Source organism: Neomonachus schauinslandi, chromosome 7 (genome assembly GCF_002201575.2).
Source record: "Neomonachus schauinslandi chromosome 7, ASM220157v2, whole genome shotgun sequence".
NCBI lineage: Eukaryota > Metazoa > Chordata > Mammalia > Carnivora > Phocidae > Neomonachus > Neomonachus schauinslandi.
The window spans coordinates 82,872,440-82,890,650 of NC_058409.1; the positions used below are offsets into that span (position 1 = coordinate 82,872,440).

Genomic DNA, 18,211 nt, shown 5'->3' on the forward strand with positions numbered 1-18,211 from the left:
AGTGTGCACCTATCCCCCAGAAGCATGCTGAGATTTGACCCTACTTAAGAGTATAGTGGCAATAGAGGGTGATTGTGGTGGTTTTTGAGGAGAATGTGAATTCTCTCTCAGGGGATTGTCCCAGGTGAGGTTGTCACAAAGTTTTCAAGCAGAAGAAGCCCACCTCCTCAGACAAGGGAGGGCAACCTACTTCCACTGGTAAGAGAGGCCCAGAGTGACTTAATGGTTCAAGATTGCCAGTTTCATCTGGGTCCAACCCATTCTGAGTTTTGAAGTCCTATTATTTAATCATCAATACCCTTTTACATGAGAAAGTTGGCACATCTGTGAATTCAACACATGCTGTAATTCAGTAACCCGAAAATTAAAATTTTGTGTTTGATTTTCAGAAATACCATTTTTGTTGCTACAATAAGAGCCTCTTTTAGAATTGCTATGGAAGCTCTCTGGTTCTCGTGCCATACCTTTGATTTGTGTTTGTCATTTCTCTTTGTAAGTATTCAAAGGAACTCAAAAGAATCCATCTCACACCACAGTCCTTATAGTCACCTTACAGCCTTAACAGTCAAGTGTCATTGCTACTTGGGCCCCCCCTCAAGGCACATGCTTCAGTTGGCACTTCATCACAATCAGCCACAGGCAATTGATTAATTGGAACGCCCTGTGTGCCATGAATCACTAGAATCTTATTTCCCTTTGGCAAAGAGTTCAGCACTGAGCTCAAGCCAAAGGCCCAATCAAACCAAATTCCTAACCCCATCTTTCCAAGGCCATCTCTTGGGGTTATAGGTAAAGCTTAATACAAGTAAAAAAGCTTAAGCGAAACAATTATAAACTATAACAGAGAATTAATGAGAGATTCACTAGTGGAAAGACAACCCTAGGGAATATACAGATAGCAGTTATAAGGAGCTAACCTCATAACTAATCCCTGGGCTGAGAGCTTTAGTTTCCCAAGAAGGCTCCCCACCCCCTCCTGACTTTATTGGAGAGGGAGGAGTCCTCTCACTCTGGCTCACTGAATGGCAGAGAAGTAACACGTGCAGAAATATGTCCTGTGGAATTTACTACAAATCTTGTCTCTAGAGAGCCTGGAAAGCTGTTCATGGGGTAGTGGCTCACCTTAGCACCTCTACTACAGAACCACTAGAGTTAAGGCTGGGGGGGAAACTTCTGACCTCCCAAGCATTATTGGAATTTGGCACTGGAGAAAGCCAGGTATGCTGCAAGCGCCTGCCTACACACACACCAAAACCAGCAAGACAAACCCTTTTCTTCCTGTAATGTCTCTTCAGCGCCCTCTACCGACAAAGCTTCAGCGGCTGCTGGCAAAGGAAAACTTACTTAAAAGGGCCCAGATCCATTTTCACAGTGCAGTCAAAAAGGGCGGATTTGGAACAGCGCGGCAATAGAGCAATAACCTGCACAAGCATCACTTCTCAGGCTCCACTCAGAGACTCTAGCCAGCTGTCGTTTGGCAGTCTCCTTTCCCTCAGGTTTCACCAAGAAATCACCAAAAGCAACAGAGGAGAAGATGAGTCTGAACAGAATGCAAAGGCCCTTTCTCTATTTCTACAGCTCCTCACCGAGTTGACATCCCAGGCACGCCAGGCCCGGTCCTCAAGGACAGGAAACCTGGGCAGCGAAAAGGAAGTGGGGAGAGAGCTCAGCCCCTGTGGAACCGGAGTGCTGGCGCTGGCAGGCCTCTGAAGGCCTCACCTCCACCCAGGCTGCCATCCAGTTCACAAAAGCCGTCTGAGGTCTTCTCCGCCTGGGCGCAGGGAGGCGGGCGCAGAGCGGGCCCGATGGGCGGCGCACTGTGATTGGTCGCCGGAGGCCCCGCCCCCATCCCGGCGCGTCGAGAGAGGGCGGGGCCAGCCGCCTGTTCGGCTCCGACTGCGGGCGCCTATTGACCCAGCAGCCGCGTCGCCGCGGCTGTCTCCTTCTGCTCGTGGCGGGCGGTGTAGGAGCGCCGAGTGGCGCTGGAGAACCGGTGCTTCCCTTCGCAGCTGCCGCCGCCATCTCCGCATTTGCGGGGTGGGAAGGAGGGAGGGGACTCGCGGCTGTAGCTGGAGCGGGCTTCTCTCTGGGGACGCTCCTCTCCTTGCTCTCCTTTTCCTCCTCCGCGCGCCGCCGCCGCCCGCCCCCTGCGCCCTCCTCGCGCAGCCCGGGTCCGGGAGGGGAGAGGAAGGGGCGCTGGGGGGCGGGAGAGGCCGGCGGGCGGGCGCGCGCTCGGAGGAAACTCCTGCCGGATCCGTTCGTCCCCGCGCCCAGGGTGCACCCCGGCCCGGCCTCGGCGGCGGCGGCGGCACCGGCGGCAGCAGGAAGGCGCTCTAGCGGGGGCGGCGCCGCGGGGGCGGGTCCGGCCGTCCCGGCGCTAAGTTGTGGGGCCCGGCTCCTCCCGACCTGGTTCCTTTCCCCTGGGCTGTTCGGACCCAGCTCTGTGCTGTCGACCCCAGAGCCGCTGATCCCGCACCTCCTGGGTGAGGGGGACACGCCTGCCCTCGTCGAGAAAACTTTTCCTGCTGACTCGGTCGAGGCGGCGGTGGCAGGAAGTCCGGACAGCGACCTCTTCTCCGCCTGCCCTGCGCCTGCCGGGTGCGGGCGCTGAGCTCGAGATCAAGTTTGCGGGGGCCCCTTCCGGGCTGCAGGCGGGTCCCGCCTGAGGAGGGACGCCCGACCCCAGGGAAGGCGGTGGGCCCGGGCGAAGGCCGAGGGCGTGTGGTGGCGCCGGAGACAAGGTGCGGAGTGCGGTCGGGATCCGTAGCCGCAGCCAAAAACGCAGAGAGCAGGAGCCCCGGAGCAGGGAGCCTCCGGCGGCCGCCTGCAGGAGTCCACAGTCAGCCTCCTTCTTCGGTGAGGACAGTGTCCTGGCCCCGAGTCTATCGAGGAAAAATGAAGTTAAGCCGCCAGTTCACCGTGTTTGGCAGCGCGATCTTCTGTGTGGTGATCTTCTCGCTCTACCTGATGCTGGACCGGGGTCACTTAGACTACCCCAAGAGCCCGCGCCGCGAGGGCTCCTTTCCCCAGGTAAGCTCCGGCGTGGGGCTCCACGAGGGTAGGCATGGGGGCCCGTAGTTCCCGCTGCTTCGCGACCTCTCCCTCTTGCCGACCCTCTGCGCCGGGGCAGGGCGAGGCCGAACCGGAGGAGGATCCGAGCCTCCCCCAGCTGGGGCTCTGCAGCGTTCGGACGGCGGTGACCGCGACCCGGGAGCCGCCTCCTCCCGGGCGCGCCGAGTTAACAAAGTGCCGGGCGGCATGCGGTGGCGGGATCGCGCTCAGGGGCAGTGGCCATGTTCCCGCACTCGCATTCGGGCCTGTTTGGGTGGCCTCGGGCACCTGCCGACTGGAGAACCGGCGCAGCGCCCGATTACCGCTGTTGGGCAGACCCTCGGCCCACACAGGGTTAAGCTGCACAGACCCCCTGAGCGCCCCCAGTCGCGGAAATTGATCAAACAGATCCCATCTGGTCTGTTTTTTCACCCCACTGTCTCTCGAGAAATAAGCAAAAGTTTATTACGTGTTGCAAACCTCTTAGATGTGAATCTGTAGGGTTGATTTTAGTGTCGTCATTCTTCAGCTATTACATAGGGTTTGTTTGGAGCAGACGTGGGAGCCCAGTAGGGAAGCGCGTGTTATACTCCAGCCGGAAGCTGTGGGGCGCTCAGTCCTGCGCCCAGTGGTCAAATTCTCCATCGAGTTGGGAAACCACCCGTCTTAAGTCTTTTATATAAAGTTACTAAAAATAAGCAAACAGACAATTGGCTGTGTTTGGAAAGATGCCGTGCCGCGTGTGAGATTTGTTTCAAGTTCTTTGCCCATGACCTGTACTCTTCAGAAATTTTAGTAAAACTGGGTGTTGTGTAGTAACTAACCTCTAAAGAATGAAACTGCAGAACTCAAAACCGAGACAAGCTGATCTAACAACTACTTGACTCAGAGATATTGAACAAGTTGACGGAGTTTTTCTTCCTTTTGTGACAGTGTAAGTGACCAGAGAGTATCCTTGCTATTTGTTCTTGTGCTAAGACAAAGGCTTGAATTTAATTGAAATTAAGCTACTAACTTTACCAGAATTCGGAAAGTGAAAAAAAGACCTCTTTGTGGATGCTGTCATCAATACAGAGCCTTCAAAATATTTTGCAGGTGAAAGGTGTTAAAAATATTGTTGTAAACGTGTGTCAAAAATTTTTAAAAGCTTTTTCTCTTAATATGATGGAGGAAATATAGTGAGATAAGCAGTATGGAATGTCTTTAAATCTTGACTTTAGAGTTTGTCCAGTGCTTGTTGATGAGACTGCATAAAAGTTTAAAGTGGGGTAAACCCTCTGAAGCCATAGCAAAAGGAGTTCTAAGCCCTGCTTAACATGTTGCATAATTTGGTGGCTAAACTTGCTGTGATTTCCCCCCCATCACATTTCCAGAATTTTGTTCATTACAGGAAAAATCATAAAAGCTGATACATTTTACTTAAGCTGTTATCTTGAATAATGTCCTTTGGCTTTGGCTTGATAATCACTTGAAATGATTTATGCAAACATCTGGGGCTGGGGTTCTCTGGCAACCTTGACATTTTACTGTTTCTAAAGAAGTGAGTGACTCATTCAGTTACTGGGAAATTTTAGGCAAAGTTAATTCCAGTATTTTAATATCCAGCCTTAGTCCTCCTCAGGGGGCTTAAGTTCTGCATAGAGCAGAATGCGTTTGATGGAAAGTGACAGTGGCTGCTGGAAGAGAAGGCTCTTGTCTGTATTCTGTTTTGTGTGCAAGGGGAGAGGATTTGGAAGGTGGAGCTTTTTATGCTTAAGGTTGACATTCTCAGATTTTCAGGACTGGATTTTCGGTTCAGGAAGAAAGCACTTTTTTGCTGATTTAGTTTTGGAGAGCCACTGAATCCCCAAACAGGTGGACAGAATAAGCACTCTGTAAACCTAACTCTTACATGCCTGACATCAACCTTGTGTGTCTTACAGGACAAACCTGATCCCCACCACCCGGTAGATGAGGAAACTGAGGCATAGAGAGATTAACTTGCCCAAAGTCGCACAGCTAAAAGCTGAGATATGAACAGGTGGCCTTTGGAGTCTAGGCTTTCAGCCACTTTATTTATTTATTTATTTTAAGATTTTATTTACTTATTTGACAGAGAGAGAGAGATAGCGAGAGCAGGAACACAAGCAGGGGGAACGGGAGAGGGAGAAGCAGGCTTCCCACCAAGCAGGGAGCCCGATTCGGGGCTCAATCCCAGGACCCTGGGACCATGACCTGAGCCAAAGACAGACGCTTAACGACTGAGCCACCCAGGCGCCCCTCGGCCACTTTACTATACTCTTAGTAAATCTTTGCCTACTTTTTAGGTCTCAGTCTGCCTATGGAAAAGATCTGGTGTGGAAGATAGAGCATGTTGCTCTGTGGTTCCTTAGCTTATCGCCTTTTTTTTTTTTTTAAAGGAACTTTCATTATGAAGCTCTAACGGATGTGCTCCTTTTTCTGAAATGTTTAACATTTGAGATTTATACCTCTCCCAGAATGTCTCGTCGCTCACTTTAGAGCTAAACATTGTAGTGAAAACCATTATGCAGCACAGCATCCAGCCTTTTGAGTTGGTTTTTATTTTTTTTATTACTTCTGAATCCCGTGTAAACTTTAATTTGGTGAGAACACCACACAACAAAACTAGCTTGCAATATATTCGGTGAATTTGAAGCAAGCTAGTCCATCACTGTATATCATTTTTGGTGTCTAGTAGAATGATTTATCTAGAAAGGGATTGATTTCCGCTGAATTTTAGTTTAGGATTTAGGATTTTAGTTTAAGTCAATGTGGAAACTTCAGTATTATATATGGTCTAGCTGGTAAGCAGGATACGTTGTAAAGCCATCCTAGAATGAGAGCAGCCTGTTTGCTGTTATTCTGGCTTTCATTCTTTTCCCTTCCTTCTACAAGTCTGTGTTTTTCACCACTTGGCCAGACTCTGGGGTGGCAGTAGGCCCAACTCTGGGTGCTCCTGTTTTTCCCCACCCTGGAGGAACAGCCTACTCCTGACATAGTCTTTGGAAGGCTTTTCCCTTTGCTCCTCCGAGGAATTCCTTTGAGGCTTGGAGGCAACAGGCAGCCTTGTCTGTGTTAGCTTCTGTGTATATTTCAGGGTTAATAAATCTCAGCTAGAAAAATTAATAAAAATTACACTGCAGTTGAGAGGCTGACCAGGGCCTAATTCCCTAAAGATGCTTTGAGGTAATATAAGAAACTGAATAGATGGAAAAGAGAGACATTGTTAAGGTCCTGAAATTCTTCATCACTTCTTATAAGCAGATTTCACAAGTTGTTTATTGTCTACATTGAGTGTAATAGATTTCTTATTAATGTCTTAAGTTTGGATCTGCAGAATTAATAAATCAGATCTTGTATAACAGATGATCAATTTTTAAATAGTGTAGACTATGATCATAGGGATTAATATTAACTCTTAGAAGTGTCTTCAGAGATTGGAACTCTGATAGAAAATGTGAAAGTGAAGTTCAGACTTCATCTTTGCCCAGATAACAGTTACCAAGCAAGAAAGTGAGAATGTCTTTAAGATATTTGATTAAAAGACTTTGGACTGTGGAGACTTTTATGCCTTTTGGAATTTTTTTTTAGAGGTGGGGAGGGGTAAATGGAGGGAGAGGGAGAAAGAAAATCTTAAGCAGGTTCTGTGCCCAGTGCAGAGCCTGACGCTGGGCTTGATCTCACAACCCTGAGATCATTGACCTAAGCCGAAATCAAGAGACGGTCGCTTAATGGACTGCCCCATCTAGGCCTTTTGGATTTTAACTTTCATTGTGAATAAACACATATAAAAATATGCTTAAATGTTTTACACCTTTAGTACTTTTTAAAGAGTCCATAGTTGATGTTTAATAAAAGTTGACTTTAGTCTTCCAGTTGTTTTTTCTTGCTTTCAGAAATCCGAGAATCTTAAGAATGATATATGGAAAAACATGCTCTTCCTTGCTTCTCCATACTCTAGTGCACTCCATAAACTATAGCACTTGTCGCTGGAGTTTGGGCAGGTGTGTGTAAGGGAGTTAGTTTCATTGTGGAGGGTGTAATGTTTGAGATCTGTGACTTTGGCAAGTGATCGAACTCTGACAGTGGTGGCAAGCAGGCATTGAGGAGGAAGGCAAGAACATGGAAGCATCTGGAGAGGCTAGTGTCCACCACCCCCCTTGAGGTCAGCAATTCTTCAGGACCCCTGCCCAGCGTATTTCACCAAGACCCAAGCTCACTTCCTATACACCAACTGTGACAAGAATGCATCTAGTCTGAAGGCTTACGTTTATTATTATTATTTTAAAGATTTTATTTATTTATTTGACAGGAACACAAGCAGGGGCAAAGGGAGAGGGAGAAGCAGGCCTCCCGCAGAGCAGGGAGCCCGATGCGGGGCTCGATCCCAGGACACTGGGATCATGACCTGAGCCGAAGGCAGACGCTTAACGGCTGAGCCACCCAGGCGCCCCGTTGTCTGAAGTTTTCTTAAATAAGCTTTATTTCTGTTAATTCTGATGATTCGAGTTACTGCATTTTGTATTCCTTCTTGAGAAAAAGCAGGAACAGAAACTGGAAAATAAAGTGGATGGAGATTTCCCTCTTGTTCAATTCATTTTGTTTTAAATAGCCTTTTTTAGAAAAAGGACGATGGAAGTGGGGTAGGAAAAGAATGAAGTTCTTGGCAGATGTTCTCCTTCCTTCCCTTTTGTCCCCAAGGTCTCTGGTCTTGAACACTGCCTAACTCAGCTAACTGTGGGCCAAATCTGGCCCACCACCTGGTTTTGTGGGGCCACAAGCTAAGAATGGTTCTCATGTTTTCAACTGGTTAAATATTTCATGACGGGGCCACACTCATTTCTCTACAAATCGTCTCTGGCTGCTCGTACCACAAGAGTTGAGCAGAGCTGAGTAGTAGCCACAGAAACTCTCTGGCCCACAAAGCCTAAAATATTTGCTGTCTGGTCCTGGACTGAAAAAGTTTGCCAGTCTCAGATTTAAACTGTATTTCTCTATTATTAACGTTAGAGGCAAATAGTGTGGTTAGATCCGTTGAAGCAGAGGCGTGTATTGAAAACAAAATTCTTGTCACCTGGTTATTAGATAAGCATTAGTGAAACTTAGTTTGTGTTTTGAGAGTGTGGTTTAAAACTGGTGTTATATACGTGTTTCATAGATTTCCAAGTATCCTTGGGGAACCTCTGTGCTGGAGCATGGACATGCTTGACATGTTTAATTTATTTCCCTTCTATCACCTGCAGGCTTCCCACTACAGGACTGCTCTGGGATGGAGGGTTCTGGGGCACGAACTCTGCAAAATTGATCTATAGTCTCAAGATTGAAAACCATGACTTTATTGCATTTTGGATTGGCTGTAATTCACAGATGGGCTGAATTCTGAGCCTAATCAGACAGCTTGGTTAGTTAGGGTTGTGGAAGGAGAGCCTGGGTCCATCAAGGATGGAACTTGGCAGTCCTCTCTGGGACCCTGAAGGCTACTCTGCTTGGAGGCAGGGAACTACCAGGATGTCTGCAGGGGCACTGGACTGCTACTCATCAAAGAGTAATTAATTCCTGCTAATTTTGATCCTTCTTCATGCTTCCTGAAGATTATGTGTGACTTTCTTCATTCCTTTTGGCACAGGCCACCACCCCATTTGTGTCCTCAGAGATTTTACTAGCATCATTAAATTGCAGTACACTTAGTCCGAATAAAAATGAGTGTAATGAGTTTCATTGAGTGGTGTTGCAGTTTTTAAGTATTTTTTTTCCATTTTTAAATGTATGCATTTCAGCATTTTTCACATGTGTGTGGTTTTCTCACTGGCTTCCTTTGCAGGTAGTCGCCTTTGGGAGTCAAGAGAAATGAAATGCCTTTTCCAAGGGCAGAGCAGGCACCAGATGTGACCTAGTCCCACCAGTGAACCTCATTGTCCTGAATCAGGAGGCTTGAGAGCCGGGGAATTTGCCACAGATTTTTTTTTTTTCTTTTAAACGTGTTTTCTTCCAGGACTGATTGTTTTGTGATGGGAAGCTCTCCTCCTTCAGGGTGAGGCTGTACTTTGGGGCTGAAGACAGACTTTGCAGCAATTCACCCCTGTTCCTTCATACCACAAGTATGAAAAACTGTGGGATTTGTGGGTCCTGGCCTTTGTGGTAACATTTTTACCTGTAGAACATTAGAAGATGGAAGCCAGAGAATAGGAGTTATTCTTAGAATTACTTTCTCCCTAAAAAAGTTCCAAATTTGCATTTTGAGACTCTATGGAGGTAGTCATTCTCTTAATAGTCACCAGGTTAGAAAAGTCTAAGATGACTAAGATGACCCTAGAAAAGTCATAATATGAGAAAGTCAGATATAGAATTTTAAAGTAGGTAGGGTCCTTCCAGATCAGATAATTTAGTCTTTGATTTTTCAGAGAAGGACACTGAGACACATAAACTGGGTTTCATCAGTTTGCCCTGGGTTCCCTAACCTAGCATACCCGGGGTATGCATCCTGGCCTGTAATTCAGTGCTTTCTATTGTTCTTTACTCGGTATATATTTGAGAATTACTTTGTGTTAGGTACTGTGGAAATTACAATAGATGTACTAGATAATGTTTCTTGCTTTGCAAGAGCATCTTAGTTATTTGAGGCGGTGCAACTGTCATTTGAAACAATCAGAGACAGCTGAGTGTTACTTAATTACTCATTAAAAGAGTTAATGTTAAAAAGTTAGAATAGTGTTTGGCACATAGTACGTGTTCAGTAAATGCTAGTTATTGCCAGTGAACAGATTTATGGAGTAACCATTGTGTACCAGGTATTTTTTGTAGGTTCTGGGGATATAGGAGCTAATAAAATAAAATAAGAGTCCATGACCTTAATTCTTATTCTTGGTATAAGGGCGGAGGCCTTAAAGGAAATTCAGCACTAAGTTCTGGTAGTGGCCTGGCTCAAGTTGACTAAAGGACCTGGGGCCAGAGTTCGGCTTTTCTGATTGGGTAGAACTTTGAAGGGAGAAAGAATATTCCTGGTGTGGAGTATCGAGCTTAAGGCTTGGGTCATGAAGGAGCCTGGCACCATGAGAAGAGGTGAGGAGATTGGTTTGACTTGGAATCTTTGGTGCATGTAAGTAGTTGGGAAAACATGGTAGGTAGTTTGGGATCAGATTGTTAATTGCCCTGGGAGTCAGTCTGAGAAGTTATATGAGTCAGATGATAGTGAGCCATTCAGTTCAAAGTTATTGAGTATGTTAGGAAGCTGCTTGAGAAAAGTCATGCTGGAGAATTAATTTCATAGAAAATTTTAGACCTGGAAGGGGAGCTAAGAGTATTCAATCTAGATTATTCTGGTAGCAGTGTGTAGGAAGACTCAGAAGCAGGAAGGCAGCTGAGAATCTGTTTAAGGTATTATAGACATAAGGCACTAAATCCCTATACCAGTATCGAAATGGCTAGAATCAAGAGGAGGAGGAAAATGTGCAGATATTTTGTAAAAGAAGCATCAGGGCTTTTTAACAGATTTTTATAAAGGGTAATGATGGGTGTGACTTGAATGAGACAGTTTTTCCCACCTTTTCATTTGGGGCATTTGGAGAATTAGCTAATACCCTTTGCAGAAAGGGATAGTTTGGAAGATAACCTGGTTTGGGGAACCAACCTCAGGTTCATGTATGATAAGGTGGATGTTCGTAGAATTAGCCAAGTGGGCTGCAGTGCCCGAGTGAGAGGTGAAGGGAGATGCTGATCTGGTAGTCATCAGCATAGTTAGAGTGGATGAGCTCACTCGGGACTGTGCTTTGTGAGAAGAGAGCAGACAGCCAAGGAACATTTCTTACAGCTAAAAGCTGCGCTTCTCGTATTAAGATGATTGTGTAGCAGATGCTAATAAAATGAAGCAGCTTGTATTCAAATTGTCAGAAACCAGCTCATTGATCAGCATACCTAAGAAAAGATAAGACTATCATAGGAAGGATTTCAAAGAAGCATTTCAGTAGGAAACTAAAAAAGACCCTTCTCATTTTGGACCCAAATTACGGAGTGAAATGATTTTTTTTCTAGGTTATAAGAACAGAAAATAGATTACTCGGTGTGTGTGTGAGAGAGAGAGAGAGAGAGAGGGAGAGATGAAGAGAGATGGATTTATTAAAGATCAAAAGGCAACACTTGAAAAAGGGGCTTCATAGCTCAAGGTTGTTTTGAAGATCAGACAGATTTCTGAGTACCCTCAAACTGCCTCTTGTTGATAGTAAAGAAGAGCCCTTCCTTTTTGATTAGTGGCTGACCACACCCCCCCCCAAACTGAAGAGATAAGAACTGTCTATGGCCCAAGGCCAACTTTTGAAAACTTGTAGGGCCCAATGACAACAACACTTAAAATACAGGATATTTCTTACAACTTTTAGGGAAAAGATCTAACCAATAATTGTTGAAGAGAAAGAAAAAAAGACTTAAGAAGAACCCGAGAAATTTGTATCCTTAACTCATCTTTATAGCTGATTGTATGATACTTAGAAATCTGTTTTCATTATATTTTTACATATCTTATTGTGCCTTACTATTACGTTTATTGCTTCTGTGGTGTTTACCATGCCCCATCTTGCTCTTGTAGATTGAATGGTTCAGATGGACTTTTATAAAGTCTGTAGGAAAGGATTTGTGAAATTTGAGAGTCTTTGCTGCTCGAAATGAAGTTAGGAAATTCAGAATTTATAATAATTCCGATGGAGCTTGCCTAGACACTTCCTTTCTCCTGTCTGTAAGGAATAGAATGGCTTTTTCAGGAAGTGATTAGTATAAATAACATAGGAGGCAGGCTGATTATCTACTTAAAATTTAACACTGTCTTCAGAGGACCCCAAAACTTTTCTGTATGAAAAACCATCTTAGATATGTCAGTTGCATTTATTTTAATAGGCTAACACTGTTTAGGTTGATTTGCTTTTTCCACTACCAACAGTTGTTCTCTTTTTACATTAATGTGTTTCTGAAAATTACTTGGGTAAACGTACATTGATGGAACTTTTATCATCAGATCCTAAAGTACGATATATGCCATTCATCCATGCAGAATGAGTTTAGGTGGTATAAATAGTACATAATAACAACCCTTGTGCATAAGGGCAGGCATATCTAAAAAAATGTAAGATTAGCAACATAGACCAGCAGCCATAGACCAGATGACATAAGACAGCATGACCCTGGTTCCCTGAGAATTGTTGCCCTCTGAAAGCCTATCCTGTGAATGTTCATGCATGTTCTTGGGTGGGATACACTGTTGACTATCTCAGAGTGCTATATAGAAGAATAGAAGTACATTAAAAATATGCAATAGAAGTAAAATTAGCACGGTTTTCAAAAAAATAATTTGCAAAAAAAAAAAAAAAATACAAAGAAGGGAAATGTTCCACAGAACAGTTTGGGAAGTGCTGGGTTAAAGAATTTTGTTAGTCAACACCTAATTTGCTTAGCACCACTTAATTGCAGTTATTAAATGTATTTGAAAGTTATAAAGCTGCACTGTGTGAAAATAGTTTTGAATCGAAACATAGTGTGCTTACAAGCCCTTGTTCTAATAATTGTTTTAAAAAAGATGGCTGTTTTGCAGCATCTCGATTTATACACAATAGCGTGGTGTCTAAAACGTGGCCTCAGCTGGACGTGGTTTTTGTGCAGCTGCATTGGGGTGGTGCGGGTGGGGGCCTCATAGTTCTAATCTCAGTTTACATCTGGAAACTCGTAGGGTGGGGACGGAGCTGTGTCCCGGAGCCTGGACACAGCGCCAGCAGCTGGAGTCCTGACCACATTTTCAGAGGTGGCGAGAGGATGGGGTTCACAAAGGTGGGGAAAACTGGCGTGGCCTGTTGTCACTCTAGGTCAGGGCTGGGAGGCACAGTGATTCTGACAGTTGCAGAGCGGTTATCCAGGGGCAGCGTCTGAGTGCTGAGGGTTCCCTGCCAGGGCAGGGCATGGTGAGCTTGAAGTCCCAGCTCTTCCCTTCACCGTCTCTTGGCACACTTGTTGTATACCTGCATCTGAGTAGCCTCTACTGACGTCACACGGAGGCAGGTGTGAGATTGATGAGTACTGATTTGCCAAGGCAAAGCCCATCGCTCCCGTGTTTTGGCTAGCTGTTATGTAATTAAGTGCTCTTTGTGCTCATATGGTGAGTACATTATTTCTTTGAATGGACCAGTGGAAGCACAAAGGCAATTAATACCTTGGAAGAGATTCAGGCATGATAAGCCTCAGGTCTGGAAAACACCATTAAAAGGTCATTTGTCACTGTGGTTTGTGGCTTGTTACAACTTGGTAGTGTTATATGCATGACTATGGCCAGGGCCTCAGCTCACACTCTTTTTGGCCTCAGCACTACACATCTTAAGGGGTGGAGTGGTCACTTGAGGGTTTTCTTGTCATTTTATGAAACCAAAATGCCTTCCTGTTAAGTGCCTGCAATCTGACTAAATATAAATAGCAGGATTTTTCGTATAGTCGAATAGCGGCTGCCTGACTTGGAGCTACTGCAGTAACGGTGACACCCCTGCTGGAAATAAGGCTCTTTTACCGAATCACTGTTTTCATATTTAGCTTTAATACAGTGGTTCTTACCCGGGGATGTGTGAGAATTGCCTGGTGAGCCTTTTATAATTATTAAAGGCAGATCTGTGCGCTCTCTATAGGTAATCCCCATTTGTCGCCACAGCTTTAAATTCGTATTTGCACTGACCACTCAAATAGAGATATTCCTGACTTAGAGACGTAACGTCTCTACCTGACGCCACCGTTGAGCTGCCTGATAGTTCCAAAACAGAACCTTTGCCCCTCCCTCTGCTCCTTTCCAGGGACTCACTCCTGATTTCCCTACAATGCCACCCATCTTCCCAGTTGCCGCAGTAAAAAAAAACCCAAAAACCGCAAAGGCTATTTTTCTTCTTTCCCTGTACCTCCCTTTCCTAGCTCATCTGTCCTGTCCCATCCTTTTGCTTTCCTCCACCGCCTTGGTCCAAGCCACCACAGCATTGACTCCCGATTGCCCCACCATAGCTCCAAAGTATCCTTAAAACCCTTTTTATTCATTCACCCTAAACCTGTCCAAGGTGAAGATGTTGATGTTTCTTTCCTGGAAAAATATTTTTAACTATTAAGTCTTTTCCTACCTCCTCTGTTCAAAGATAGGTGTAGAGCCTCGTAGACCAAAACATGCCCCTGGGAGCCAGGTTGTAGAGTCACACGCTCTCACCTCTCATTGCTCCATTGCAGGGGCTCTCAGCTGCTGAGGCTCACAGCTCTCCCGACTCTTCTGATGGGGATTTGGACAGACTTCCTCTAAGAGGGCCAGCCAGTGGAAGCTTTATTTATATAGGGTCAGCTCTTTACTGCATTTATTAGTTTCTTATTGTTGCTGTCACAAAGCACACAAAGTGGCTTAAAACAAGAAAAATGTGTATCTTCCAGTTCTGGGGATCAGAAGTTTGAAATGGGTCTTATTGGACTAAAATCAAGATGTTGGCACAGCTGTCTCTCTTGCAGAGGCTTTAGGGGAGAATCCATTGCCTCATCTTTTCCAACTTCTAGAGGCTGCCTGCATTCCTTGGTTCCAGGCCCCCTCCAGCATGGCATCACTCTGACCACCTCTTCCTTCTTTGTGTCTTCTTTGACTCTGATTTCCATCTCCCCTGTTTCCCTTGTAAGGACCCATGTGATTACATTGGGCCTGTCAATATTCTAGGACAGTCTCCCTATCTTAAAACCCTTAAGTTAATCACATCGGCAAAGTCCCTTTTGCCAGGTAAAGTAACAGAGTCACAGGTTTCAGGGATTAGAACCTGAACATCATTGGGGTGGCCATCATTCTGCCTACCACACCAGGCACTATTTAAACTGATTAGTATGTGCTCACTAATTTAACACTCATAACCCCGCTATGGGTGAGGTATTATTCATTACAGATGAGGAAACTGAGACACAGGAAAGTTATGTAACTTACCCAAGGTTTCATTGGGGTAGTGGAGCTGTAATTCATATTTGGCTTGGCTTCATTTTTTATCTTATTTTATTTTCCAGCTTTATTGAGATATAATTGACGTAGAACGTTGTATTAAGTTTAAGGTGTACAGTATGTTGATTTGATAACACTTACATATTACAAAATGATTATTACCATAGTGTTAGCTAATACCTTCATCATGTCACATAATTACCATTTCTTTGTTATGATGAGAACATTTAAGATGTACTCTCTTAGCAACTTTATGTAATACAGTATTAACTATAATCATCATGCTGTACATTAGATTCCCAGAACTGACTTACCTTATCATTGGAAGGGTTTTCTGTGGGTTTTTTTTTTTTTTAATAACTGGAAGTTTATACCCTTTCATCAGCATCTCCGTTTCCCCTCCCAACCTCTACCATTCTGTTGTTTCTTTGATTTCAACGTTTTTAGATTCCTCATGTAAGTGATATCATACAGTATGTGACTTTTTCTGACTTATTTCACTTAGTGTATCCTTAAGATCCATCTGTGTTGTCATAAATGGAAGATTTAATTTTTTATGGCTGAACAGTATTCCACTGTGTGTGTGTGTGTGTGTGTGTGTATGCATACATATACTTGCATAGAGTATCTCTTTCCATCCCTTCACTTTGGGTTTATGTGTGTCTTTTAAAGCTGAAGTGAGTCTTTTATGGACAGCATACAGCTAGGTCTTGTTTTTTGATTTTTGTTTTTTTTAAAGCTATCCAGGCACTCTTTGTCTTTTGAGTGGAGAATTCAGTCCATTTACATTTAAAGTAATTATTATTATTTTTTAAGATTTTATTTATTTGCGAGAGAGAATGAGAGACAGAGAGCATGAGAGGGAGGAGGGTCAGAGGGAGAAGCAAGACTCCCTGCTGAGCAGGGAGCCTGATGTGGGACTCGATCCCGGGACTCCAGGATCATGACCTGAGCAGAAGGCAGTCGCTTAACCAACTGAGTCACCCAGGCGCCCCATTTAAAGTAATTATTGATAGGTAAGAACTTAATGTTATTTTATTAATTGCCATCTGGCTTTTTTGTAGTTTCCATGTTCCTTTCTTCCTCTGTTGCTGCCTTCCTTTGTGACTTGGTGATTTTCCATAGTGGTATGCTTTGATTCTCTTCTCTTTATCTTGTGTGAATCTGCTGTAGTTTTCTGCTTTGTGGTTACCATGACACGTACATAGAACATTTTATAGATATAACGGTGTATTTTATAATAACTTTGATCACATACAAAAAGCTTACCCTTTTACTCTTTACCCTCCCTTTTATGTTTTTGATGTCACAACTTACCTTTTTCTATTGTGTATCCATCAACAAATTACTGTAGGGCGCCTGGGTGGCTCAGTTGGTTAAGCAACTGCCTTCGGCTCAGGTCATGATCCTGGAGTCCCGGGATCAAGTCCCACATCGGGCTCCCTGCTCAGCGGGGGGTCTGCTTCTCCCTCTGATCCTCTTCCCTCTCATGCTCTCTGTGTCTCATTCTCTCTCTCTCAAATAAATAAATAAAATCTTAAAAAAAAAAACAAAAAACAAATTACTGTAGTTGTAGTTATTTTTAATATTTTTGTCCTTTAACCATTTTACTGTAGAATTAAATGGCTAACACTCCACCATATTAAAGTATTATTTTGAATTTGACTGTATATTTAACTTTTACCAGTGGGTTTTATATTTTCATAGATTTTCATGTTACTAATGAGTGTGTTTTATTTTAGCTTGAACTGTTTTCTGCTTTCCTTGTAAGGCAGGTGCTGTGGTGATGAATTCCACCTTAGCCTTTGTTTGTCTGGGGAAATCTGTATCTCTTTTTCATTTCTAAAGGACAGCTTTGTCAGGTGGTATATTTTTGGTTGGCATTTCTCTTCTTTCAGTACTCTGAATATATCATCCCACTCTCTCCTGCCCTGTAAGGTTTCTGCTGAGAAATCTGCCAATAGTCTAATGGGGGTTCCTTTGAATGTAGCAAGCTTTTTCCCCTCTTACACCTTTTAAGATTCTCTTTGACTTCTGACACTTTAATTGTAATGTGTCTTGGAGAGGATCTCTTTAAGTTGATTTGGTGTGGTGACCTCTTATTTCCATGAACTTGGATATCCATATCTCTTCAGACTGGGGAAGTTCTCAGCCATTATTTCTTTAAATGAGCTTTCTGCCCCCTTCTTGAATTCTAATAATTTGCAGATTGGTTCTTTTGTTGGTATCTCATAGATGATGTATGCTTTCTTTGCTCTTTTTCATTCCTTTTTCTTTTTTCCTCCTCTGATTGGATAATTTCAATTGATCTGTCTTGGAGCTCACTCATTCTTTCTTCTGCTTGGTCAAGTCTTATGTTAAAGCTCTTTGTTGACATCAGTTCAGTCATTGTTTTTGTTCAGCTCCAAAATTTGTTTGGTTCTTATTTATGTTTTCCATCTCCTTGTTGAACTTCTCATTTTGTTCTTATGTTGTTTTCCTGATACTGTTAAATTGTTTATCTGTATGCTCTTGTAACTCTGAACATCTTTAGAACATTATTTTGAATTATTTGTTGGGCAATAGCTGTATTTCCATTTTGGGGGGACCAGTTCCTGGAGGTTTACTGTATTCTTTTGGTAGAGTCATGTTTTCCTGAGTCTTAGTGATGCCTATAAATTTGCACAGGTGTTTATGCTTTTGAAGAAGCAGTCACCTCTTCCAGACTTTATGGACTGACTTTGCTAAGGGAAGCCTTTCATCTGTGCGGGAGAGGGGACGTTGGAGCATGCTAGTGATCCCAGCATGTCCTCAGGTCTAGCGCCTGTGACTCCAGTTCTAGTGGTGCGGGGCACCAAGTGCAGGGGCATGTGGCAGCATCTCTTTTGAGGGTGGCATGATGTCTCTTTGGCTCAGGTTGCTGGGGTGCATAGCTTTGACAACTGTGTGGTCCTTGGCAAATGCTCCAGGGTGTCAGCAGTGGCTGCAAGGGCTGCTTGTGTCCTCATTGGCACCTCCAGGCCCGGTGGCTAGGAGCTGGGGCAGACAGCAGTGGTGGCCAAAGCTGGTTGTGTGCACCTACTCAGCTGTAAAGGCCTGTGTAGTGGCAGGGGCTAGTTGCACAAATACATGTAGTGGTGGGATCCAAGGCAGGCAGCAAAGGCTGGGGCCGACTGTGGGTGCACTGGTTGTTGATGGTATTACCATGACTGC

The 18,211-nt window shown here is 44.3% G+C and overlaps 1 protein-coding gene and 1 long non-coding RNA gene across 3 annotated transcripts in view; one reads left to right on the forward strand and one right to left on the reverse strand.

The window, feature by feature from the left end:
• The window catches only part of LOC110588666, a 164,034-nt gene extending 162,216 nt beyond the window's left edge, over positions 1–1,818 (reverse strand). Inside the window, exon 1 of one of the 2 annotated variants that reach the window (XR_002480821.1) lies at positions 1,587–1,818. This is a non-coding gene — a long non-coding RNA (uncharacterized LOC110588666). Of the gene's footprint in view, positions 1–1,344; positions 1,449–1,586 lie in introns of those variants that run through there. The other variant, XR_002480822.1, reaches the window with a different exon arrangement.
• An 815-nt stretch (positions 1,819–2,633) lies between these two features.
• MAN2A1 (mannosidase alpha class 2A member 1) overlaps positions 2,634–18,211 on the forward strand; it is a 166,283-nt gene continuing 150,705 nt past the window's right edge. The window contains exon 1 of the mRNA XM_021701469.1: positions 2,634–3,030. Coding sequence (XP_021557144.1) covers positions 2,896–3,030 — 135 coding nt within the window. The 5' untranslated portion in view covers positions 2,634–2,895. The remainder of the gene's footprint in view (positions 3,031–18,211) is intronic.